The sequence below is a fragment of the Pituophis catenifer genome, unplaced genomic scaffold (assembly GCF_029215685.1).
Source record: "Pituophis catenifer annectens isolate HBS135680 unplaced genomic scaffold, rPitCat1.0.hap2 SCAF_11, whole genome shotgun sequence".
NCBI lineage: Eukaryota > Metazoa > Chordata > Lepidosauria > Squamata > Colubridae > Pituophis > Pituophis catenifer.
The window spans coordinates 12,627,453-12,654,192 of NW_027256891.1; the positions used below are offsets into that span (position 1 = coordinate 12,627,453).

The window sequence follows — 26,740 nt, forward strand, 5'->3', positions numbered from 1 at the left end:
AAAAAAGGGACTTAGGTCCACTTTTCCCAGTTATGACCTTTACAGCATCCCCGTGATCACGTGATCAAAATTCAGACCCTTGGCCACAGTCTCATATTTATGACGGTGGCAGTGTCCCAATATCACATGATCGCTTTTTGCAAAGCAAAAGTCCCTGGGGAAGCCAGACTCACCGTGTTACTAATTTATTACAACTGGGGTTTCAAAGTCTGAAAGGCCTACAGAACTTTAAAATGTCGATCTCTGTAACAAGCCAACTTGGGTAGTTTTTTTAAAAAAAACTTACAGATAAAGTATGGAGAAGCTGCCCGGTAGAAGAATTCCACACTTTCAGAAGGAAGTTGTTCACTGCTGTAATAACAGTGGCATCGTATCGATCCCAGGCTACCATAGTCACCTTCAGCTTGGACACTTTGTCTTCTCCAGACAGGACATTGTTCCTGGGAAAATTAAAGCTACAACAGTATAGCAAAGGGCAAAATATCCATAATGATAAATTGATCGATACTGAACTAAAATACCGATAGAAGAGAATATTTGTAGCTCAGGGTTGACCCCAGTGGGTTCCTTGGCTTGATGGTTTTCTTGCAGACGCTTCATTACCAAACTAGGTAATATCATCAGTGCTAGAACGAAATGGGGCTTGCTCTTATTTTTATTTAGTAGTGGCTTGCCCCATTAGTGTTGGTGGGAGTATTCTTGCCCGTTCCTTGGTCAGACTGTTGTTTAGTGTTAAATTGTTGGTCTGCATTTGTCTTTCCTGATTGGGGTACTGTTTACTTGATTGTTGGTCTAATGTTTAATCTTGGTTTTAATCTCTGCTTAGCAAAAACAAAAGCTTTTGATTTGATTTGATTTTTTACCCAGTCATTTTAGTGGCCATATCCAGGACTACGTTCTTCCATTCTTGCTGCTGGTATTGCCAAACTCTGGCTGTTCCATCTCGGCTTCCACTGACAAATCTTAGCCTGCATTTCAGAGTAAAAAGAACAATTACTCGATGCTGCTTGGGCCAGGCCCTGCTTTATCTGTGTTCATTTCAGCCTCCTGTCATTTTCTTTCTTTAAAAAAAAAAAGTATTTATGCATTTTTTTTAAACATACATAAGACCAGTTCGTTCTCACAGGGAGGGACTACTCAGGATACCATCAGTCAAATTATGCCGACTGGCGACTCCCAGGGGGAGGGCCTTCTCTGTGAGGGCTCCAACCCTTTGGAATGAACTGCCCCCGGAGATACGGAATATCCCTGATCTCCGTGCTTTCCGCCGTGCCCTCAAGACCCTGATGTTCCAACAGGCGGGGCTAAAGATATGAACATGTGAATGATTTTTTAAATGTGATCTAATTCTGGGTTTTATTTAATTGACCAAACTAAGTAATAATTTTAATTAGCAATTTTATGATGTTTGTGTGTCTATATTTTTCTTGACTGTACACCGCCTTGAGTCCTACGGGAGAAAGGCGGTATAGAAATATAATAAATAAATAAATAAATAAATAAATAAATAAATAAATAAATAAATAAATAAGTGCTTAGTAAACAGTGTACTGTCTGGGTCAATTTAGTTATACATAATAATTGTAATAATAATATTTACTTGTATATAGTGATATTCTTCCAATTCTAATTTCTAGCTATATTATCTAACCATTGGTAAAACCAATCCCAAGTTTAAAAATATTCTGTGTCTTCTTTATCCTTTATATTTAATGTTAATCTATCCATTTCCGCACAATCTAATATTTTTAATTACATTTTCATCTGTAGGAGTTTCCTCATTTTTCCAGTATTGTGCAAATACAATTCTCGCTGCGGTCAAAACACGTTATATTAAATATATGTTAGCCTCCTCTCATTTTCATGCTCAAAGCCCACCCAATAATCTTCCCATCATTCTTCAGCGAGTAACTATATATAAGCTAATATCAAAGAACGTTAGCTTTGTAGCTGGGAACTAGCCACAAAGTATTTTTTTTAGGGCTATAATGTATATCAATATATAAATCACCAGAGGATTGCAGCAGCCAGCAACCTCTGACATTTCTTAAAGGTGGATGTTTTACATGAGACTCTAGAAAGAGTGCAGAGAAGAGCAACAAAGAGGATTGGGGACTGGAGGCTAAAACATATGAAAAACGATTGCAGGAACTGGGTGTGTCTAGTTTAATGAAAAGAAGGACTAGAGAAGACATGATAGCAGTGTTCCAATATCTCAGGGGTTGCCACAAAGAAGAGGGAGTCAAACTATTCTCCAAAGCCCCTGAGGGCAGGACAAGAAGCAATGGGTGGAAACTAATCAAGGAGAGAAGCAACCTAGAACTAAGGAGATATTTGTTTCTACAGCTGTTGTTTAGTTTAAGCATCCACATATTGTGGGTATACTGGCTGGGAATTCCAGAAAACTGCAAGGGGGATTAGAAATATAACAGAAACAGAGTGGGGGGGGGGGGGAGAGGGAGGGAGACAGAAGGAGAGAAGGAGGGAGATAGAAAGAGAGAGAGAGGGAGGGTGATTGAGAGGGAGAGACTTCATGCAATGAAATGCATTCAATTGCATATTTAATAACTACGTACTATAAAATTAAGGATGAAAAGCTACCCATATCTATTACTAACTTACATTTTAATTTAGGGATTATTTAACAGCTCATGCATTTAATGAACGTTGGTTGTTTAATATTTATGGAACACGTAAGGTGTTACAAAAGGTAGGGAGAATATGTATACCATCAAACGTTTAGAACTGGACCTTCCAGTTGTTTCTGCTTCTTAATCACTCTAAGTTTTTTTTTTAATAAAGCACTTGAGAAAAATAGCATTCTAGTAGATCATTTTAAGAAATCCTTACCTGTCTCCATTGTTGCAGAACTGAATAGCAACAACCTTGTCCTTTAGAATAATAAAACAATGGTTGTAATTAACATCTTTTGTTTCAGTCAACTGTTCAATATCTCTTCCCTCTGCTCCATTCCTCCCTCAAGTATTTCTCACAGTTGATGCAACCCAATTAAGGTAAGTATCCTGAACTGCATTAGCCGCAAAAAGCAGGAATGACATGTAGCAGATCTTCCAAGCAAGTTTCTTTATTGTTCCACACCTACAGACAGAATCTTGTCAAACTGAAGCAGACTACTATCTACATCAAGCACATGTTCTGGGAACCATTAGGGAGGAGCTGTCTCTACCCTCTTTCTTTCACACAAACTATCTAAACTGAGTTGCCTCTTGCTCTAGAACAGTGATGGCGAACCTTTTCGGCACCGAGAGCCCAAACCAGAATGCACGTGCATGTGCCTGTGCATGAATGTGCATGCATGACTGTGTGTGTATGTGCCTGAGCACTGGAAACTTGAAGACCAGCTGGCTGGCTTGTGCATGCCTGTTTTCCAGCCCGCTTTCATGCCGTTTTTTCATGCCGTTTTCTGGTGGCTGGCGCCGGAGACCAGGTGGCTGGCGCCGGAAACCAGAAGAGCAGCTGGCGATGGTGTGCGTGCCCACAGAGGGGACTCTGCGTGCCATCTGTGGCACACGTGCCATAGGTTCACCATCACGGCTCTAGGACATACTCCCCACCTGAGAATCCAACCCACTACATTCTAGCACAGGTACTCATTGACCGTGATTACTGAGCATTGATTTGTGGTTTGCAGGTGGAACATTCTAGGACCAACAGTAGAAACTGATGATAGTGCAGCCAGATAGCTTTAAACACACACACACACATACACACACACACACGTATGTATGTATGTATGTATGTATGTATGGTCAGCCTTGTGACCTTCAGTACCACCAGCCACCTGGTGAATTTATTACTCTCAGAAGCTAGTGGCACATAAACCATCAGTCATCTCTCTAATAACACTTCATGAACCTTCCCCCCAAACTTCCAAATGTGTGGATTTAAACTCCCAGGATCCCCAATGCGTACGCTTTTGGAAATTTTGGGATCTGAATTCCAAGTATTGGAAGAATGTCTCGATCAGAAAAAGTTGCTATGCATTGTCGAATTATAAAACATGGCATCTCCGTATTTTCTTAGTTGCTGAATCGTTAGCTTGCTGGGATACCTTACAATGATTGAAATGGCTCATAACATGAAATCTTTCTTTACTAATCAATGAGCATTCTAGTCCTTTGAAGAAGCTCGACACATGCGTTGGTAAGCAAATGTTATATTTTTTAAAAGAAAAGGTTTTCTATAAGATTTCCAAAAGAACCAGGGAAAGTGCCTCTTCTAACTGGGAAAAAAATGTAGGCTACCCAAGAGTTCTTCTCTAAAATTGTGTGTTTGGGGGCATCTCTCACACACAACACCAAAATCTTCTCTTCAAACTGAATAACTAAACCCAAGTTTCTCCTTGGATTTAATCCTTACCATGTGAGATTCCAGCTCTGCTATTTTTTCCGGAGATTCAGAGCCCAAATAATATATTCGGATCACGTGATCTGTGCTTCCTGTTGCAATAAACATGCCACCTTAAAAAAACATCAGAAAAAGAAAGAAATGGAAAGTTATCTTTAATATTTCAATCCGGAGCAGTTCACGCAGTCATGCCAGATTTCACAATTAGTTTTTCAAAGGAGCAACACATTTGATGAATTTTAAGCATTCTGTACTCTCCCCTAAAATCTTTCCCTAAAATTACTGTATCATTATTGCAATTTGAGAAAACTGGATTTAAAACAACCAATCAGCCTAGCATTTAGAATGCTACTACCATGGAAGTAAGGAAAGCCACCTGCATATTTCATTAATTAGTTTTAAAAAGGGAAATAACGAAAGAACGTATTATAGCAATTGTCTCCTTTAGAAGCATTCAAGGATGAAGATCTTTCCAAGGTAGTTTTGCATGTAAAGTAAATTGTTAGCAAAACCAGTTTGTTCCAAGGCTGAATATAAATGTATAAATGTACAAAACTTACATAGTCAAGGGATCTGTTATTACTCAATCAACCACCTCCACTGCATTGTTTTCCCACCGAGGCCCCAAGCCAACTGGCAAAGCCATATCTTTGGGCCCTTATGAAAAGATTGGAACGTTGAGGCCAACCTCACATTGGAGAGGAGCAGGATATTCCAGAGGGCAGGAGCAACAGCAGAGAAGGCCCACCTCCTAGACCCCACAAGCCGGAATAATTGGGCTGACGGGACCCAAAGCATGCCTCCTCTGCCCGCACGAGGAGGAGGAGCCAATCCCAGTGGGCTGAGATGGTACCTCCAGTAACCTGGACCTGAAGGGCTATTTCAGTAACAAACTGCTTTACGTGCATCTATAAATTATTGTCTCTGAACAAAAGTCAACTCATTTCCTAGCACCAAAATGCTTGCTGGATATTTTGGTCAGTGAAGACTGGAAACAATTAGAAAGCTTCCTGTCTATTGCAATGAAAAAAAATGTACAACACTGCTTTTTATTTTTTAAAGACACCTACCGTATTTTTCAGAGTATAAGACACACCTCTTTTCCCCAAAAAAGAGGATGAAAATCTGGGTGCGTCTTATACTCCGAATGTAGCCCTGCCTAGCTTCTCAAACGGAGGTTTCAGAGGCTGAAAAAAGCATCAGAAACGAAGCTTCAGAAAAAAAGCCCCCAAACAGAGCTTCAGAAAAGAAGCCCCCAAACAGAGCTTCAGAGGCTTTTTTTCTGAAGCTGTTTTGGAGGCTTTCAGAGTCAGAAAAAGAGGTTTTTTCTGTTTCAGAAGTTTCAGAGGCAGAAAGCAAAAAAAAAAAGCAAGGCACAGAGCTCACAACCAAGGAACCTGTTGCTAAAATTAACCTCTGGGAACAGCTGATTGGGGGTATTCCAAGAGGCCGATCCAACCACCAATCAGCTTTTTCCTTATTTTTCTCCCCAAAAATTAAGGTGCGTTTTATACTCTGAAAAATATAGTATTCCCGATATCAATTTGCAAATTCCTATGTGATTTCTATTTATACGTACCCGAACTAAAAGATGAACAAGATATTTGAACACCAGGTCTGGATCTCTCTGTAAATTTCACGGGCCGATCCCTGAAGTTATGAGACAACATTTTAATTACTTTATATTAGATGATGCAGAGAGACTAAACCTGCAATTCTACACTCAATTTCCTGTATCAACAAACTCACTTTGGAGCATTCCTAGATTGTATTACACTGTTAGCTGGATTCCTTAAGAAATCAAGATTTCATTGTTTTTGGGAGTCTCAAGACTCCAAATGATAAAACTTCAGTATGATTGTACATTAGCTGATCAGTTCTGCTGAACAGAGTTACTTTCGAAGAATTTAGCTGGTCTTTTTGTTAACTTCCTTAATTTCTCCTCAGAAACATCTCATTCTGCCTAACATTTAGATGTGGCACGCCTGGGAGAAAAAAAGATTTAAAGCTTCCATTTGAATAGGGACCATTAATTAATTGTGGGAACCATGCTTTGCAGGGGAAAAGCCCCAAAGCAAATCTTACCCTCGGTAAGATCCTGCTATGAAGAAATATACAAATGGGATCAAGGCAGTCAAGTTAAACTCCTGTGACTCAGTCACAGGACTGAGAAATCTGTCTCAACTGTAAGATCTAATTACTTGGTTCACACGTTGCACTAAACCAGAGTTTCTCAACTTTGGCAACTTTAAGATATGTGGGCTTCAACTCCCAGAACTCCCAGCTAGCACGCTGGGTGGGGAATTCTGGGAGTTTTAGTCCACCCAACTGAAAATTGCTAAGGTTGAGAAACACTGCACTAAACCAAAATTCAGACAAACAGATGGCTCAATGTATGTAATGCCAGCCAAATGAATTGGTAGAGAGAGACATCAATTTCAATTCTGCATTTTCCATCCAAAAGTACATAAAAGAGATAAACTGGATCTTTTCATTTGCTCAACAGTTATGCTTTCCATTTCCACATTCTTCCAATTTATCCGAGAGAAATTCTGTATCCTTCAGACATCTGGGATTTTAACATATGCCTTAGCCAGCAAATTCAGCAGAAAGGTTTATATGAGTTATAATCAGAAAGGTCCAGAAGAATTCAGATTGTTTATCTGTCTTCATTCTCAATGGATGCTACACTTAATTATAATGCACAGTTGTTTTATCTTTTATTTCTTTTATCGCATCATTCTAGGGATTCTAATAAATACTACTATCCCCCTTGAAATTTATATAGCATTGCTGCTCAGTTGCAAAGGCCAGCAGAATAGATTAAATAAAACAACATACTTGAATTTCATTGTGTTTAAATGCCATTGCCAGAAACAAATTGTTCCATCAGCACCAGTAGAAGTGAGGTATCGAGTTGTTCCTTTTCTTGCAGGGGAAAACTAAAAATCAAAAGAACAAAAGATGTAATAAACAGGCAAAATACTTTCTTCATATACTTCTACAAAAATCTAACAGCGGCCATCTGCCAAACAAAAAGTTACTGTTTTGATATGGACCATGTTTACTTTCTTCTGCCAACCTAGCAGTTCGAAAGCAGGTAAAAAATGCAAGTAGAAAAATAGGGACCACCTTTGGTGGGAAGGTAACAGCGTTCCGTGCGCCTTTGGCGTTTAGTCATGCCGGCCACGACCACGGAGACGTCTTCGGACAGCACTGGCTTTTCGGCTTTGAAATGGAGATGAGTACCGCCCACTAGAGTTGGGAACGACTAGCACATATGTGCGAGGGAAACCTTTACCTTTACCTTTATGTTTACTTTATATTAAGAAAACTGACAGATCAGACAAGAATATTCAAAGAGCAAGTGAGGTGACAAAGCCAAAAATCGTTTGAAGATTATTAACCCAGATATAGCAAAGAAATGCAGTTTTAATTCTCGCTGTTTAGGAAATCCTTCCTTCTCTCACCTGTATGGAAGTAATGGAAGCCGAGTGGCCCAAGAGCACCGCCACTGGTGCACACGTTCGAAGACACCAGACTCTGACCACCTTGTCACAACTGCCTGCAGCAAGGAGGGTATTCTCATAACTGACAGCCATGTCAGAAATTTCAGCTGAATGTCCTCGGAGGGTTGAAAGCAAGCGCCCGTTATCAGTAGCCCAAATTTTCACCAAGCAGTCATCTGAACCCTAATGTTTCATGCAAAAAAACAAAATAAAAACAAAAACAGAATAAAAGAGTTGGAAGGGGCTTTTGAGGTCTTCTAATCCAACCCCCTGCTCAAGCAGGAAACCCCATGCCATTTAGACCATTTCAAACCCCGAAGTCTTAACACTTTTTCCCTAAGACTCTACAGGTCAAGAGTAACTAACAAATAACATTTATTTGTAGGATCCTGTATTTGAAACATTTTAATGGAAGTTGCTTTCTGAAGCCAATAATGATACAGGCACGCCACCCAATTTCAGAAAACATATTTTACAAATTCAAAATAAAACTCCCCAGTACAAGAAGCTATTAAAAAATAGCATAGCAAAATTATTCAATGGAACATTTCAGTTCTATTCCACTCACAGTGAAAATTCGTCTCCCAGCACGATCAAACGCTATACAATACACAGATGATAAATGGCCCAGAATTCTCTTGTGCATCTTGATGTGTTGATAAAAAGATGTTGGGAACAAATGGCTGAAACGTCCATATCCAGTCAACTGTCTGGCTCCTATTAGGGTCACTGCCAAATGAGAAAAATGCTGTTATCCTCCTGATATAGTTTTGGTCACCATACTATAAAAAAAGATGTTGAGACTCTAGAAAAAGTGCAGAGAAGAGCAACCAAGATGATTAGGGGACTGGAGGCTAAAACATACGATGAACGGTTGCAGGAACTGGGCATGGGTAGTCTAGGGAAGAGAAGGTGAGACATGATAGCACTATTCCAATATTTGAGGGGCTGCCACAGAGAGGAGGGGGGTCAAGCTATTTTCCAAAGCACCTGAAGGCCAGACAAAGAATAATGGAAACCGACCAAAGAGAGATTCAACCTAGAAATGAGGAGGAACTTTCTGACAGTGAGAACAATCAACCCACGGAACAGAAGTTGCCTTCGGAAGTTGTGGGAGCGCCATCACTTGAGACTTTCAAGAAGGGACTGGACTGCCATTTGTCAGAAATGGTGTAGGGTCTCCTGCTTGAGCAGGGGGTTGGACTAGATGACCTACAAGGTCCCTTCCAACTCTGTTAATCTGTTATAATACTTTTCTTTAATCGACCTCATTTTAATGGTCTATTCCTGTCCATCGGTAAAAGAGAGTATTAGCCTGGGTAAGAATTAGCCCTGAGTTAAATATCTGCTCTAGGAACATTTTGGGAAAGAGGTGACATAGGGGGAAAAAATTATCTTTGGCAACTTCCAAAGTGGAACTATCTAAAAATTTTGCCATTGCTTTAACAAATGATGAAAGGCCAATTGCAGGGTTAATGTAGAACACAACAGCCCAATGACATACCAGCAATTTAGGGAATTATCCAGAGAGAAAAACACGGCTAATGCGGAAATTTCTCTGTGTTTGTTTCTCAAACACACAGTAATGTTTATTCGCTCAGATGACCAGCAAATTCTTTTGAGCCTGAATTTGGGTATCTAAGTTGAAGTTACAATGAAGCACTGTCCTCATTTAATCATTCTGTTCCAGGTTGCAATCCTAAAATTATGATGGATCCTTTGTCTTAAAATAGCAGCCATGTTTTCATTATTAGGAGAGGAGAGAAAAAGAAATCCTTTTTATTTTAGCTTTGCAACAGTAGACCACCATTTACAAGCTGATCCACTGAAAGTTTGCCTACTGCGGTTAAGGTACCAGGCTAGAAAGCCAGAGGCCATAAGTTCAAGTCCTGCCTTAGCCATGAAAGCCAGCTGGGTGACTTTCAGCCAGTCATTCTCTAGGAAGCCGTGGTGGCGGAGTGGTTAGAATGCAGCATTTGCAGGCTAACTCTTCCCACTGCCAGTAGCTCGATCCTGACTGGCTCAAGGTTGACTCATCTTTCCAAGCTTGGTAAAATGTGGACCCAGATTGTTGGGGACAAGAGGCTGACTCTGTAAACCGCTCGGAGAGTGCTATAAAGTACTGTGAAGTAGTATATAAATCTAAGTGATATTGCTAATGTTCAATTCAACCAGTGGTGCTACCCGTTCTGTGGGTGTGGCTTGGTGGACATGACATGGCTTGGTAGGCGTGGCTTGGTGGGTGTGGCAGGGGAAGGATACTGTAAAATCTCCATTCCCTCCCCAATCCAGGAGAAGGTTACTGCAAAATCCCCATTTCCTCCCGATCAGCTGGGACTCAGGTGGCAGAGAATAGATGGGGGCGGGGCCAGTCAGAGGTGGTATTTACCGGTTCTCCGAATTACTCAAAATTTCCGCTACCGGTTCTCCAGAACTGGTCAGAACCTGCTAAAACCCACCTCTGAATTCAACCCACCTCACATATATTTTTGTGTGAAAATAGGAGGAGAAGGGTGTGTTGGATACGTTTGCCGCCATTAGTTATTTGTAAAGATAATAAAGGCAGAATAGATAGAAATAAATAAACAAAATATTGGAATATAACATTAGTATATAAGAAAGTTATTCCTTACCCACATTTGGTGGCCTCCCATAGTTTATGGGGACTTCGGGAGGTCTGCCCCGATGCAGGGCTGCAAATGCAGAACCCTTCCAGGCCGTGTGCCTGCATTCTGTGCAAACGGGATTAAGAGCTGATCAATCAATCAATCAATCAATCAATCAATCAATCAATTTATTACAGTCTTAGTCCAGAGACCAGAACAAATAAAAACGCTCATTAAATATACAATTAAACATTCTAGTATAAAATAGTAAATAACACCTAAAATCTATAATAAAATCCAGTCTGTCAATTATATACCGACTAACTATACTACAATTACAATCCATAAACTGTGTGGCCCATTGTAGGTTCGACGCTAAAAGGGAAAAGACTAAGCAGTGCAAAGGGTTTGCCATATTTGTTACGTAACATAACTATGGTGGAGAAGACAAGTGTTTGCGACGAATCCCCAGTGCTGCTGTGCAGAATCTGGCCACCTGTGCTGTAGTTATAGACCAGTGATGCCTAACCTTTTTGCCATCCCGTGCCAGGAGGTGGGGGGGAGGTTAGCAAGCGCGTGTGCCCACATCCATAATTCTATGCACCATGCCCGTGCAGGACCCCCCCTCCTCTCCCTGCTTCTGGCACGTGATGGTCTGTTAGGCCCGTTTTCTCTCTCACCTGGCTCCAGATCCTCTCTATGCGTCTGGGGAGGGTGAAAACAGCCTTCCCAGGCCCTCTGGAGACCGGAAACAGCCTGTTTCCCTACTTCTGGTGGGCCCAGAAGGCCTGAAAATTAGCTGGCCGGCGCGCAATGCTCAACTGGCATGCCCACTGATATGGCTATGCGTGCCACCTGTGGCACACATATCATAGGTTCACCATCACGGTTATAGACTGTTCATCCTTAAGCAGCCACTGAAGATAGGTAGTGTTGGAGCAGCCAGGATACCTAGCACTTATTGGCAGAATGTTTTCTCCTAATCTCTGTGTAAAAGGAACATCTAAGGAATATGTGACCCACAGTCTCCACCTCTCCTGAGCCTCAGGGACAGAATCTTTCAGTCAATGTATCCTTTTATGTTTGCCGTACAGGATTGCTAATGGAAGCGCATGGCACCGTGTGAGCAAAAATGCTTTCTGGCGGTTTGTTGATTCCAACTGACGAAGATAACTGGCAGGAGCAACGACGCATCTAATGGCATCTGGAGCAGTGGTGAAATCCAAATTTTTTTATTACAGGTTCTGTGGGTGTGGATTGGTGGGCATGGTGTGGATTGGTGGGCGTGACATGGTAGGTGTGGCAGGGGAAGGATACTGCAAAATCTCCATTACCTCCCCACTCTGGGGCCAACCAGAGGTGGTATCTGCCAGTTCTCTGAACTCAAAATTTCCACTACCAGTTCTCTAGAACCTGTCAGAACCTGCTGGATTTCACCCCTGTTCTGGAGCCAGAAACAGTGGAGCTTTCCCCTAAGGCCACTAAGAGTGGGTCAAAATCCTGCAGAGGACTTGGCCTCTGTAGTCCAGTTATTCTTTTTTTTCCTGCTCAAAACTATCAACACTAGTACCTCTTTCCTGCTCCTTCCCATCTCTTTCTTCTCTGTCAAGCTGTTTGCAGGAAACGGTTTTAGTTCCTTTTTCAAAAACCAAGACATGGCAGAAAATCCATGTTCCCAAAAGACCCCTTTCCATACCTTTTTAAGGTTTTGATTTACCCATTTATTTACACTGTTATTAACTTGTCAGAAGATGGATGTAGTTAAAAATAATGCTTCAACTGTTTACAGCCTGCAGTTCGTTCTATTCTATCTGTACGTGACTTTGTCTGCAAGTTGTTTTCCTTGCCTCTGTAAGATGGAATATAAATAAAAGAACCATGTCTTACCTTTGGCTGCCCTTAGTAAAGACTGCCGTCCCACTCCTAGTAAAGTTTGCACTCCGAGTACACTTTGTGGGATCTCCTTATCTAACAGAGGTCCAATTCGCTCACAAATTTTGAGGAGATAATCCGGGGGGATATGAACATTGGCTGCTACCTGAATATTTAAAAAAAAAAAAAAATTATGAGCAGGCATTGCTTACGTCCAATCTTAATTTGAGAGAGGCAAAGAGAAGTCAAGGTAGAAAGCATTACAGGTAGTCCTCGACTTATGATCACAACCGGGGCCAGAATTGCCATTGCTAAGCAAGGCAGTTAAGAGAGAAATGTCCAATTTTACGAACTTTTTGGGCAATGGTTGTTAAGCGGATCATTGCAGTGAATCTTATAGTTGTTAAAAGAATCAGGTTTTCTCTACTGACTTTGCTTGATGAGAAGCCCCGAAGGGAAGGTTACAAATGGTGACCATGTGACCCCAGGACGTTGCAACCTGTTGTGGCCCATCAGCGGCCTGTGCAGCTAGTAGCTGATTCCGACATCGAGGAGGTTGGTGTGGTGCTGTGCCAGCAGCCTGTGCAGCTGGCACTCAAGTCAGACAATGAGGAGGCTGGAGAAGATGTGGTGCCAGAGGCAGGGATTCAGCCAGGGCCTTCAGAACCTCCAGAAGCTCCCATAAGGGAAGAGGACGAAGAGGAGGAGCCTCTTCTCGATGCACAGGCGCGCAGAGCTGCCAAAAGGCAGGAGTGGCTCCTCAGGAGGAAGTCTCCTCAAGAGTAAGGCTTGGGGCTAATTGGCCACTCCCTGAGCCTATTTAAGGAAGGACTGAGGCAATTTGCAGGGAACAACTTCGTTCACTCTCCTTCATCTTGAACTTAGTTCTATCAGCTTCCTGCAAATTGCTTCTGGGCTTTCTGCCAACCATAGTAAGATTACGATTATTTATTCTTTGGATTCTTGTAGGCTGTTAAGAAAGTTAATTAACAGTCTTTGTTTGAAAAAGACTGATTTAATTTAGTAAACTAAGGTTTGTACAGACTTTGTGTGTGCTGCGTTCTTTGGGGTCCGTAGCTGGGGCAGAACACAACCTGTCGCAAATACATGCTGGATGCCAGGTACATGAATTTTGATTGTGTGACTGCCGGCGGGGAAGGGATGCTAAAGTGGACGTAAGTGCGAGAAGCAGCCGTAAGTCACTTTTTTCACTGCCGTTGTAACTCCGAATGGTCGCTAAATCAATGATTGTAAGACAAGAATTGCCTGTACTTCTCCATGTACTTACACATTTCTTAATATTTGTGAGTGACCCACCCACCCCTTCCTCTTGCACTGGCTCACTTCTATACCTTAATCAGAATAACAAAGCAGAAAGGAACATATTTATATTATGCTATTTCTTCCCTCTTGTGCAAATACAGGCAGTCCTCGACTTACAACAGTTCATTTAGTGACTGTTCAGAGTTACAAGGGCACTGGAAAAAAGTGACTTACAATTATTTTTCACAGTTATGACCTCTGTGGCATCCCCATGGTCACGTGATCAAAATTCAGACTCTTGGCAACTGACTCATATTTATGACGGTTGCAGTGTCCCGGGGGTCATGTGATTGCCCTTTTGCGACCTTCTGACAAGCAAAGTCCATGGGGAAGCCAGGTTCACTTAACAACCGGGTGACTAATTTATCAACTGCAGTGATTCACTTAATACCTGAGGCAAGAGAGATAGTAAAATAGGGCAAAATTCACTTAATAAATGTTTCGCTTAGCAACAGACATTTTGGGCTCGATTGTAGTCCTAAATCGAAGACTATCTGTATAACACTCTTAGCTAGTCAATGCTATGCTCAGTTTGTTGCGCAAATCTGGGAAAGGCACTCAGCTTGGCAGGGCTGGGCAGGACCAAACACACCACTGGTTCTCAACATTGAATTAAGAATTATTCTCTTATCTTGCCCTGTAATGGGGGTTTTCATTCGCCCTCCCAAAATTGACAGCCGGTCCCAAATGGCTGCTCCCCATTTACTGGAGTGCTTTAGATTTGTTTGCAGCTGGATCTCTTTGCTACAGGTTCAATTTACCTCGGGTGGCAGACTTAAGAGACAGGCCACACACTTTAATAGTTATTAGACCAGGGGTCGGCAACCTTAAACAGTCAAAGAGCCACAAACGTCCTAACCGGAAGCCCCCTGTTCAATTCTGGAGCCGACCTGAAGTCCGGTTCCCACACCATAGAGTCTCCGCCTAGTGCGGCATCCTTTTTCCTCTGCCAGCCAGAGATCTGATTCTCCCACCATAGTCTCCTCCTAGTATGGCATCCTTTTTCCTCTACCTGTCCTAACCGAAAGCCCTATCAATTGTGGAGCCGACTGGCGACAGGGAGCCGCAGCAGAGGGATGAAAGAGCCACATGTGGCTCCAGAGCTGCAGGTTGCTGACCCCTATATTAGGCACTTGGAATCTATGCATGCAGTAACTAACAGTAACATAACCAGAGAAAAGTTCTCCTAACATTCTTTCCTGAAGAAAAGGATAGCCAATGCTCACTTGAGGTTAGATAAAGGATCAGGGCAAATTAAATTTTAAAAAGACACATTATATGCATTATGTTGTATGAATTGGTCGAATTCGGCCTTCCGCAACTTCCCAAGTATCCATAGAGATGAGATTTCGATCTCATTCAAAGCACAGTTAAGGCAGCCAAGAAAGAAAGAAAGACCAGACGTCCATGTATTTCATGAATCACTGGACCAGGAGACCCCGCGCAAATGTGCCTTCAGTCATCATGCAGACTTGAGCCGGTCCCTTTCTCTCATATACAGAATAAACGTCTAAAAACGCAATGTGGAAGCTTTCCCTGCATTTTGGAAAAATGGATTTGGATTTGACCAGCCCTGGTCAATAGGGACAACACTGAACCGAATTTGCACTGGTTGTGACAGATGCTCAGATGCCCTCTATAAATAGGACAAAATACCATCACCGAATTGTGACTATGGGGCTGAAAAATAAACTATTTAACACATAGTGATAAGAGTATCAAAACAGAGCCTATAATGGAGATTTCGCTGATTTCCTGGCTGCAAGAAATGAAGTAAGAATTATATTTGCAACTTAGATGTACGTTTCCTGTTAAAAAGATCAGATTTTATATTCAATGGTTTGTATTTTACCCCCGTGTTTCTTTTTACTGAAATATGAAGTGCCGTAAGATAAAGAAATAAATAAGCTCCTAAACAGACTAGGACAGCCAAATGTTATAAATGCAATTCATTTGTAAATTAAGAACTACTTGATGCTGGCAGACAGGTGTTAATGGAGGGACATTAAGAGAGCTGGAGGTGGCAAAGTATCTTGGCTAAAGGCAGGGGGTTAACAAAATAATAAAGCTCCTTTGTGTTGTAAAAACAGCTGCAACCACAAAGAAGGGGAGGGCATTTTCACACCTCTTAGGAACAGTGTCCATTATTATTCAGCTGGTGACCAGAGTATAGCAGAGTGCCTTCTCAGGCCATCTACATTTTCTGCAAGCAATGCCCCATCATTGCTTTATGGCAGTTTTATTCCTAATTTAACTGAGCTGGGAAGCAGGCAAGCATGTACAGCAAATTGGATTTGCTCTTTGGTGCTCATCTTGTTCAGGTTCAAAAGTTACTCTGTTAGTCAAGTTTTTTTTCAGATTATAAAAGTGGAAGTGTGGATGGAATTGGAGGTGATGTTTTTAAACTCTTCATTGGCAACAGCTAGCATGGCAGTGATGTGGATTTTGGGAATGTTAATACAAACCAGGAAAAGAAACAAAGGAATCGTGAGAAGTCATACTGAAGAAGAACACTAAGTACTTTTACAAGTTTCTTGTGATTAATGGGGCTCAAGGGCTACAGTCTTAAAAGCTATACTTCATCTAAGATGTATTCAAAATCATTTCAGTCTTAGCTGATTAAAAGAAGAATAAAAAGGATAAATTATTAGAATGAGAGGAAAAACCTGCAATTCTTTATGCAGTTTCACAAATCTTACCTTTATCTTCCAACTGTGTTGGCTTATTTCAATTGTTTAATACTGGTATGAAATATTAAAACAAACAGGCTATTATATTAGAAAGGGCAAATAGGAAAAGAGTGCCCATTACAATTAAGCAAATCAAGTTTTAAGTAAGGTTTCATCTTCCTATTCACAGAGATTATTTCCTAGGAACTATATCCATTATTATTCCAACTTTTGTCCCTATTTAAACAGCAGTAATGTCAAAAGAAAGCTGCCATAATAAACATGCTGGAAACTTCCCAAAACTCAGGGGGAAAAAATATGCAAACTAATATTGGCTTTCTAAGAAATTATCAGTTGCAGGATAAAACTGGGATTATTCTGAATGACTAAGTAATTTCACTCTGCTCTCCACTGTATTTACACTTTGAGATAAAGGAAATTACTTCATAGACAGGCATGTCTTCTGGCCTATGACAATAAAACTGAAAGTTAAAGAGTACGAATGTAAATATTTTTCTAAGGAAAATCAAGACTGAAAATTGCAAAATCCCTAATCCAGCTCACAAGCACTCATCAGGAGAGGTGTTCAGTATTTTCGTTTACCATTGATCTGAATGGATAAATGCCTGCACACAAAATACAAAAATTCCGGGTTTTGAACTATTTCCTTACAAGTGTTCAAAACAAACCAAGCCTATGGAATCAACGTAGACAGACAATGAGCCAATAGTATTTAGTATTTTCTCCTATCCTACTCTCAGGTGTTCCCAATTTATATAAAAGCACCTGATACAGCCATTCATGCTACAAAAAAAAAGAAGGCCAGTACGGTGTAGTGTTTAAAGTATCAGGCTAGAAATTGGAAAACCGTGAGTTCTAGTCTCGTTTTAAACACAAAGCCAGCTGGATGACCTTGGACCAGTCCCTATCGCTCAGCTTTGGGAAGGAGGCAATGGCAAACCACTTCTGAAAAATCTTGCCAAGAAAACTGCAGAGAATTTGTGTAGGAAAGTGTCAACAATGACTTGAAGACACACACAAACACAGCAAAAAAGCTACAACTGAATGTGTATTCCCACTGAAGTAACCATAAAACACAAGCATAAACAATTGTGGTATACTGATTATCTTGTATCAAATGTACAGTAGTATTCACCTACTGTGCAGCTGATTTTCAAATCGGAACTGAAAAGGTCATCCCACATACTTTGCATCTAGCAAAATTAATCTGCACCAATGCATTAGAGTCTTGTGTTCAGGGAATAGCTGTCTCTGAACCCTATTTCTGTATTATTCTTTTACCGGAATAAAAAGCTATAATGAACAAATTCCAGTCAAAACTTTCTATCAAAGACATTTATTTATTTATTTATTTTGCTATTACTTGTTTTGTATTAATTGGGGTAACGACTCCCTTATTTCACAAGGAAACACAGGAGTTTTCTTCATTTAAAATTATATATGTGTTCTCACCTCTGCAAGCAAGATATAATTGTTATGTTTAAAAATTCCTTTACGTTTTGTCATCAGGGCCCTGAACAGACTTAAAATGTGGACTAAATATCACCGTTCCCTCAATAGGTTTTCTTTATAACTCTTAACATGACAGGTCTGTGGAGAAAAGGGATAATATTTTTTTTCCCTTACTAATACAGAAAGAAAAGAAGAAAAAAAACGACTCCTTCCCTCGGTTCCTGTATTGAAAGATACAACCAATCAGCTGGCACCTCTCATCACCCACAAGGAAGTCCTATCTGATAGACGCAGCACTATTGGTCCGGGCTGAAACTTCTTGTACGTGCCCTCAAATAACCCTCCCTGCTTTCTCGATGGTAGATTTTCTTAGGAGGGAAAAAAATAAAAATCACACAGAGAAAATTCCACAAACCAGCCAACAACCGACTCCTAACATCCACACACTTTTCCTTTTTCCAGATTTTCTACTGCAGCTGTGAAACAAACAAACAAACAGGCTTCTCTCCATCCCAAGCCAGCTCCCACCAGTAAAATAAATGCAGAAATTTAAAAGCCAATATTCACTCACCAGATCCTCAAAACTTCTTCGGTGTTCTTTTCCCTGCCAATCCAAGCGCCTCGGGATCAGCTAGCAAAGAGGAGGGGGAAACAGTTGGCTCACTGTGAAATACTGTGCGAAGTGGAAGGTCAAACAAATCCCTTCTCTCTCTCTCTCCCCACCCCACCCCAAAATTAAGGTTTTTGCTAATCCATGATATACACAGAGGTTGCATTTACACATTGGATGCAGCTGCGCTTTCTTGAAACTATGGTTTTAGTCCATAAGCTGCCACATATGCCAAGCTAGGAACTGCAGCTACAAAGGAAGGGTCCTCCTAGGCCATTCCATCAAAACCCAACCACATCTTGGCTTACTTCACAAACGGGAATGTCTCCCCAGGGCCGCCTGCGCTTGATTTTTGAACGGGGTAACTCCCCATCCAAAGCAGACATCTAGGAACCATTTCTGGACCCAAAGGTTGAATTTGCACTTGGCTTGTGTCACACGGGTCTCCTAGCCTGGCTAGGTGGCTCAGTGGCTAAGACGCTGAGCTTGTCAATCAGAAAGGTCAGCAGTTCGGCGGTTCAAATCCCTAGTATAGGTCTCCTGCGTGACCCAGGGGGTTGGACTAGATGATCTCCAAGGTCCCTTCCAACTCTGTTACTATTATTATTATTCATATGGAGCTAATCCCTTGTCAACCCCTCTTAAGGCTTTGCCCTGTGAGAACCAACACAAAGGCTGTCCCACCAACCAACCCTGGTTAAAAGGGGGGGGGGAGTGGTTTTTTTCCCACCCTCTATCCCACTGCTGCCTCCCCCATCCACCTCCTAACAATCCCATAGCAGAAATGAGCAGGGTCAATCTAGAGATCTAGAAAAAAATTCCAGAGGGTCTTGAAAAGCCGAAGAGGTCCAATGATTTGGATGAAGCCCAACAGGCAACCTTGGGGGGGGGGGGGGGAACCCACGTTCTTCATGGTCTCATGCATGTGTGCATGTTTGTATGCACACATCTTATATAGATGGAAAGAGAGATGCAGGAAAGATGCGCAAACATTTTATAGAAGGGAGAAAGTGGGAAGAAGGAGGAGGAGGAGGAGGAGGAGGGAAGGAGGAAGAAGAAGAAAGAGGAGGAGGAGGAGAAAGAGGAGAAGAAGGAAGAGGAGGAGGGGAGGAGGAGAAGAAGAAGAAGAGGAAGAGGAAGAGGAGGAGGAGGAGAATGAGGAGAAGAAGGAAGAGGAGGAGGGGAGGAGAAGAAGAAGGAGAAGGAGAAGAGGAAAAGGAAGAGGAAGAGGAAGAGGAGAAGGAGAAGGAGAAGGAGAAGGAGGAGAAGGAGAAGGAGAAGGAGAAGGAGGAGAAGGAGGAGAAGGAGAAGGAGAAGGAGAAGGAGAAGGAGAAAGAGAAAGAGAAAGAGAGAGAAAAAGGAGGTCCTTTCGCGGATTTGGGACCCTTCCCATTAGGAATAAAACACGACCTCAGGGGTCCCGCATCCGGATGAATCCCAAGGGGGATGACTCCCCCATTAGCTTTAAGCCGAGGGTCCCACATCAGGACGACCCCCCCTCCCTTTACAAGGAGGCACTCCTTGGGGGGGGGAGGACCCCTCCCCACCCCCACCCCCATTTTTAGCCTCCCTTACCTGGTGCTCCTCCAGCTCGGCCACCAGCACCTGCGGAGAGGAGAAAGAGAGTGAGACAAAGGGGTGAGGAGAGGGGGGGGGGTGTCCGCGACCCCAGCCCCAACTGGCACCCCATTCTTTTCCTTCCCCCTCCCATCCCCCACCCCCCGGGACCCCTCACCTGGGCCGATTTCTTGCAAGGTCCCGACTGGAGGAAGCGGGCGATCAGGTAGTAGAGCTCTGCGGGCGAAGAGGCGGTCAGAGAAGGCCGGCCAAGACCCAAAGACCCCCCAACTGCCCCCCCCCTCCACACAAACCAACCAGCCAGCCTCCTTTCCTCCCTCCTCACCGGCTTCCAGCTGGGTCGGAGCCCCCGCCATCCTCCGGCCAGCCCGGAGCCGCAGGCCCGTCAGGAGGGGCGGCGGCGGCGGTGGAGGGTCCGAAGCGGGCGGCGCTTCTCTGTCTCTCTGCCTCGGTCTCTTCTCTCTCTCGGTCTCTCTCTCTCTCACGGCCGCCGCCGGCGAGGGGGGCGAGGAGTCTGGGCGGCCGCCTTCGCCCTCCGCCGCCGCCGCGCCGCCGGCCCCATGGAGCTCCGCTGGCCGCGGGACGGGCCGCCCGGCGACGCGCTCCCACCGGCTGCGGGAGGAGGAGGAAGAAGAAGAAGCAGAAGAAGCGTCGTCGGCGTCGTCGTGAGGGAGAGCCGGCGGGGCTCTCGGGCGGAGGAGCCTCGGGGAGCCTCCGGCCGCGCGGGGGCGACGAGCGGGCCTGGCGGGCGAAGCCTGACGGGCGGGCAGGCCGCTCTCGGAAGAGGCGGGGAAAGAGGCCGCGGCCTGCGCCCCAGCCACGCTCGCGCCGCGGCCCTGCCCAGCCCGGCCCTGCCCTGCCCTGCCGCGGCCTGACGGGGAGGGAGGGACGGGCGGTGGCGGTGGCGGCCTCCCTCCCTCTCACAACAGCCCGGTGAGGTAGGCCGGGGCAGGAGGAAAAAGCTCGAGACCCGCCCCCCATTTGGCCTCTTCCCTCAGGATGATATATGTATGGGGGGGAATTGGATTTTAATTTTTTTAAAATATTATTATTATTACTATTACTATTATTATTATTATTATTATTATTATTATTATTATTATTATTATTATTATTATTATTATTGCTGTTGTTGTTATTTATTCTCCTATTAAACATGAAACTCAGTCAGCTGGACATTCAAAAACATCACAAATATTATTGATGGGTGCTAATGGTTGATACGGGTTGCTGCCAGCGTCCTAGGTATCAACCAAGTACATCATCATCATCATCATCATCATCATCATCATTATTATTATTATTGTTATTATCTTTTATTCATTAAACATGAAACTCAGTCAACTGGACATTTAAAAATGTGTCACAAATACCATTGACTGGTGCTAATGGTTGATACGGGTTGCTGCCAGCATCCTAGGTATCAACCAAGTACATTATTATTATTACTATTATTATTATTATTTATCATCATCATTATCATTATCATTTATTCTCTTTTATTCATTAAACATGAAACTCAGTCAGCTGGACATTCAAAAATGCGTCACAAACATCATTGACAGGTGCTAATGGTTGATACGGGTTGCTGCCAGCGTCCTAAGTATCAACCAAGTACATCATCATCATCATCATCATCATCATTATTATTATTACTATTATTATTATTCTCTTTTATTCATTAAACATGAAACTCAGTCAACTGGACATTTAAAAATGCGTCACAAATACCATTGACTGGTGCTAATGGTTGATACGGGTTGCTGCCAATGTCCTAGATATCAACCAAGTACCTTCTTAAGATGTATGATGTTCCGAGTAGCCCAATTTTTTGCAGTTCCGCTGGTGTTATTGCAGGAAGATGCAATTTGCTGATGTATGTTATAAAATTCTTGGACATGGTACCAAGTGCCCCGATGACAATGGGTATCACTGTGACATGTTTCATTCATAGCCGTGTAGTTGCGATGGCCAGGTCGCGATATTTCATGATTTTTTCCAGTTCTTTTTCTTCGACTCTGGCATCTCCTGGTACCGCGATGTCAATAAATTGTACGTTTCGGTTTTCGACAACTGTGATATCTGGCGTGTTGTGTTCCAAGTGACGATCCGTCTGTATTCGAAAGTCCCACAAGATCTTCACCTTCTCATTTTCTATAACTTTTTCCACTTTATGTTCCCATGACTTTTTGGATACAGGAAAGTCGTATTTTTTACATCATGACCAGTGGACTAATTTAGCAACTCGGTGGTGTCTAGCTTTGTAATCAGTTTGTGCGATTTTGCTGCATTCACATATTAAATGTGAATTATTACTATTACTATTATTATTATTTTGTCTCTGTTTGCCCCCTTCTGATTTAGTCCCCTCCTAAGGCTGCTCCATTTCCAGGTGGTGTGGGTCCAGAGATTGTGAAGTATTCTATATACTGCACGTATAAAAACATGATATATGTATATAAACACATACACAACCGTACACACACAAATACATACAGAAAAATATCTACACATACACATAAACATATCTTACATACAAACACACATGTTCTATATATACACAAATACATATATAGATAGGGCTATAGTGAGGGATGTCTCCCACTAGACTGCAGCAGCATAGAAGTGCTAGTACGTAAGTAAACAAGCAAGCAAATGAACAAACATGTATATACATACATTTACCCATGTTTCCCCGAAAATAAGAGCCTGTCTTATATTTTTTTTGAACCCCGAAATAAGTGCTTGGCCTTATTGCCATGCGCTCAAAAGCCCGATTAGGCTTATTATCAGGGGATGTCTTATTTTGGAGGACACAGGGTAGATAGGGATATAGTTATGGATATCTCCCACTGGACTGCAGCAGCATAGAAGTGCTAGTAAATAAATAAATAATAAAATAATAAATAAATAACAGCCTGGAGTTACTCGGAATTGGAGGCATATACGGTAAGTGTACCAATAAAGCAACATATGAATAGCTCAAGGTTGAAATGAGGGATCCTTTGTGTTCTCTGAGCTTGGTTGTTTTCTTGCGGACATTTCATTACCCAACTGGGGAACGTTATCAGTACTAGAGGTGAGAATTTAAGCTCTCTGCTTATATTCAGTATAAACAGTTCTGATTGCCCTTTGTATATAAACAGAGAGCAAACCCTAGTATTGATGATGTTATCTAGTCTTAGTAATGAAACGTCAATAAGAAAACAACCAAGCTCAGAAAACAAGAAGGACCCTGTATATAAATGTAATAAACACACGCACACACAGACACATACATACATATACATACTGTATTTCTCTGTGTGCATACGCACATCTTAATTTATTTACTAGGGGTTCTATGCTACTCCAATCCAGAAAGCTGGGGAGGGGAAGATGATTACAGTTATTATCCTGCCTTTTTACTATTTATATATAACTCAAGGTAGTGAACATGCCAGATATTCCTGCCTTCTGTTTTCCCCACAATAACAACAAAAGTTCTGTGAGATGGGTTGGACTGAGAAAAAGTATATATGAAGACACATTTCTGTGCATAGTTATATATTCTGTATACATCTCAAAGTTTGTGTGCTACCATGCAGACACCCAAAATATATGTATGTACAAGGAACCTGCCTAGTATTTGGATACACACTCTTTAGAAAATCTCTAAGCAGTTGTCTGGTGTAGTGTTGGAAGAAATACCGTTCTGGGTTCAGGAAGCAGTAAAATGTTTCCACACACACACACCAAAAAAAACAAAAAAAAAAACAGAAGCAAACCATTCCATTTTGCTGCCCAAATACTTTGGAGAATTATCACCCCAATAGAGGTCAACATGAGTTTGTGTTTATTTTTCCTGGGACTACACCAAATGGATTTTGCTATGATTGAAATTATAATTCATTGGGTCATTGTTTTGTGCTTTTGATAGGCACCCAAGAAGAACCTCCTGTGTTCTTGAGGTCCTTTCTGTAAAAAAAGGTGGTGGGTTCACCAATCTCTGTGTTAAGCTTAGTAACTTTTCGGGGAATAATTTTGATTGTTTGTTTCGGCCTTCCTAAACCAAGGTAGGAATCACAACCCCATGAGCATTACTTTATTGTAAAGCTATATATTGACAGAATCTTGCAAATCTGAAAGTACAGTTCTCTTCTCTCCCACCCACCCCCCAATTCCTTTACAGCCCAAGAAACCCCTTGCCCTGCCAGTTATCCAACTTTAGGCTACTGTAAGAGATGACAGCTATGCTATCTCTTATCTGATTGTTCCCTTGGCTGTATCTCTTTGCTTTGTCTTCCAAGGCCATTCCCACACACCACTACAAAGGGGAATTGAAATTTAGAAACTAGGGAAGGTGCCTTCTGATCCTCTTGCCCCTCCCATTATCTAGCAGCGGGCTATGCTGTCCCTTATCTGACCATTCCCCTGGCAGTGCCTCTTGTCTTAATCTCCCAAGGTCTTTCCCATAGTTCTAGGTTGAGAACCAGATAGGAATCACAACCAGATGAGCTAATTCTGCTTTACTGTAAAGCTACATTGACAGAATCTTGCCATGTGGCGGTTTCCTTAGATCTAGGTTGGTTCTGAAGGAGAGAATCAACCAGGAGAAATTTCCTGACAGTTAGAACAATGAATCAGTGGAATGGTTCGCCTCCAGAAGTTGTGGGTGCTCCAACACTGGAAGTTTTTAAGAAGAGACTGGACAATCACTTGTCTGAAATGGTATAGGCCTGTGATGGCGAACCTATGGCACGCGTGCCAGAGGTGGCATGCACAGCCCTCTCTGTGGGCACACATGCCATCACCCAGCTGCTGTTCTGATTTCCAGCTTGCACATGTATGCCATCCAGCTGGTCTTTGTGGGCGCTGGAGCACCAGAAAACAGCCCGAAAACGGCCTGAAAAACGGCTAAAAAACAGGCCATTTTTCTGGCTATTTTTCAGGCCGGTTTTAGGCCATTTTTCGGGCTGTTTTCAGGTCATTTTGGGGGCTGTTTCTAGGCCAATTTTGGGCAGTTTTCAGGCCGTTTTTCTGACCATTTTTGTCCAAAAAAACAGCCTGAAGACGGCCCGAAATACAGCCTGAAAACAGCAAAAAAAAACGGCCAAAAATGACCAAAAAACAGGCATGCACGTGCTGGCCAGCTGGTCTTCGGGTTTCCGGCTCACGCATACATGCACACACATGCACACATGTTCCGGTTTGGACAATCGGTGCCAAAAAAGTTCACCAACACTGGTATAGGCTCTTCTCTGGAGCAGGGGGTTGGACTAGAAGACCTTCAAGGTCTCTAATAACTGTTATTCTGTTGTATACCATTACAATATGCAAGCGAAAAAAACCTAGCTTGCTTACAGGGTCATCTCTCCTTGCTTGCATCCACGTGTGGGACAAAACCCATTGCTCAACTATGTTGAATGACAGAAGGTAGCTTTATGAACTTTTTTCCAGCTGTTCTCTTTTTTATATTTTTCTATATCAATCTGAAGGGACCTTGGAGGTCATTATTGTTGTGTTTTTATTGTTTTTAATGGGGTAAGATGCCCAGAGTTAGGTGTGTGAGACAGACAGTTGTGGAAATCCTTTAAAATAAATAAGAATGTATTTATTTATGGGGGGAAATAGTAAGGGAACATTGGTTATCTGCCATGACATAGTGAGAAAGGAATTATTTTCAAAATATTTTGAGACTTTGCTGTTGGGACTGAACTATCAGAAACGTATTATCATTGTGTATAAACAAATAAACAGCAGTTACTTACTTTCAACTCCTGAAGTATTTGGTGCAGATAACTGATTATTTTATTCTAGAAACAGAGGGTGGGGAGGAAATATTCAGTTTAAATTTATTGATATGTTGTACGGGGGAGGAGGTGTATCCTAAGAAAGTTATTATTTATAGTAGCACAAAGAGGCTAAAAGTTACAAGTTTAATTGAAATATAGATGATCAATTACCTATTATGCACTTCTGTACAAGACAGCCCTGTGACATTGCCAATTTTTTTCCCCATTTATTTATTAAATTTATGTGCTGCCCATCTCACTATCAAGCAACTCTGGGCAGCATTGGTATACAAAGCGAGTTTATAGCCACTTTTTTGTCAAGAGGGAAAGAAATTTATATTGATGAAGAATGTATAAATGATTACTCTTTTGGGATACTATCTGAAAACAAAAGGCACGAATATTTGTAGAGTTCAACGCAGCGTCCGTGTAGTTCTGTGAACATTCGTTTGATCAGGGTTTTCCAAAATGTTGGTTTGGGAAGGTTTAAGCTATTGTTCAGTCAGTTCCTTTCAGATTTGTAAAAATACAATTAATAAAACTAAAATAGATCATATGCTTGGAAAGGCAGTGTTTCTCGACCTTGGCAGCTGTGCGAACTACAACTCCCAGAATGCCCCAGCCAGCCATGCTGGGAGTTAAAAGTCCACACAGCTTAAAATTGCCAAGGTTGAGAAACACTGCCTTAAGGTATTTTATATTATATTAAATATCAAAGACTCTCTCTTTTAGGGAGATAGGTGCTTCAAAAACGTGAAAAATAATATATATTATTATATTACATTATATATATATATATATAAAGCAAGGTCATTATTCTCTCAGCAGATGGCAGCACTAAGCCAGCCTTGGCTGATCTTGAAAGTTAAACAAGGTCAGCCCCCATTAGTAGTTGGATGGTACATTTTGACTAGCTGGGAAATCCTAGGATTGTAAGCTAGACAGAAATCTGGAAGAA

General features: G+C 42.1%; 1 protein-coding gene across 2 annotated transcripts in view; it reads right to left on the reverse strand.

Annotated features, from left to right (window-relative positions):
- BRWD3 (bromodomain and WD repeat domain containing 3) overlaps nt 1–20,401 on the reverse strand; it is a 55,585-nt gene extending 35,184 nt beyond the window's left edge. For both annotated transcript variants that reach the window (XM_070951666.1, XM_070951665.1), the window contains exons 1-14: nt 20,334–20,401; nt 20,166–20,224; nt 20,006–20,035; nt 18,392–18,451; nt 12,371–12,521; nt 10,511–10,609; nt 8,446–8,606; nt 7,839–8,060; nt 7,210–7,310; nt 5,948–6,018; nt 4,381–4,481; nt 2,851–2,891; nt 864–968; nt 287–440 (exon numbers count right to left, since the gene is read on the reverse strand). In XM_070951666.1, the coding sequence (XP_070807767.1) occupies nt 287–440; nt 864–968; nt 2,851–2,891; nt 4,381–4,481; nt 5,948–6,018; nt 7,210–7,310; nt 7,839–8,060; nt 8,446–8,606; nt 10,511–10,609; nt 12,371–12,521; nt 18,392–18,451; nt 20,006–20,035; nt 20,166–20,224; nt 20,334–20,364 (1,386 nt within the window). In that variant the 5' untranslated portion in view covers nt 20,365–20,401. The remainder of the gene's footprint in view (nt 1–286; nt 441–863; nt 969–2,850; nt 2,892–4,380; nt 4,482–5,947; nt 6,019–7,209; nt 7,311–7,838; nt 8,061–8,445; nt 8,607–10,510; nt 10,610–12,370; nt 12,522–18,391; nt 18,452–20,005; nt 20,036–20,165; nt 20,225–20,333) is intronic.
- Between the last annotated feature and the right edge of the window lie 6,339 nt (nt 20,402–26,740).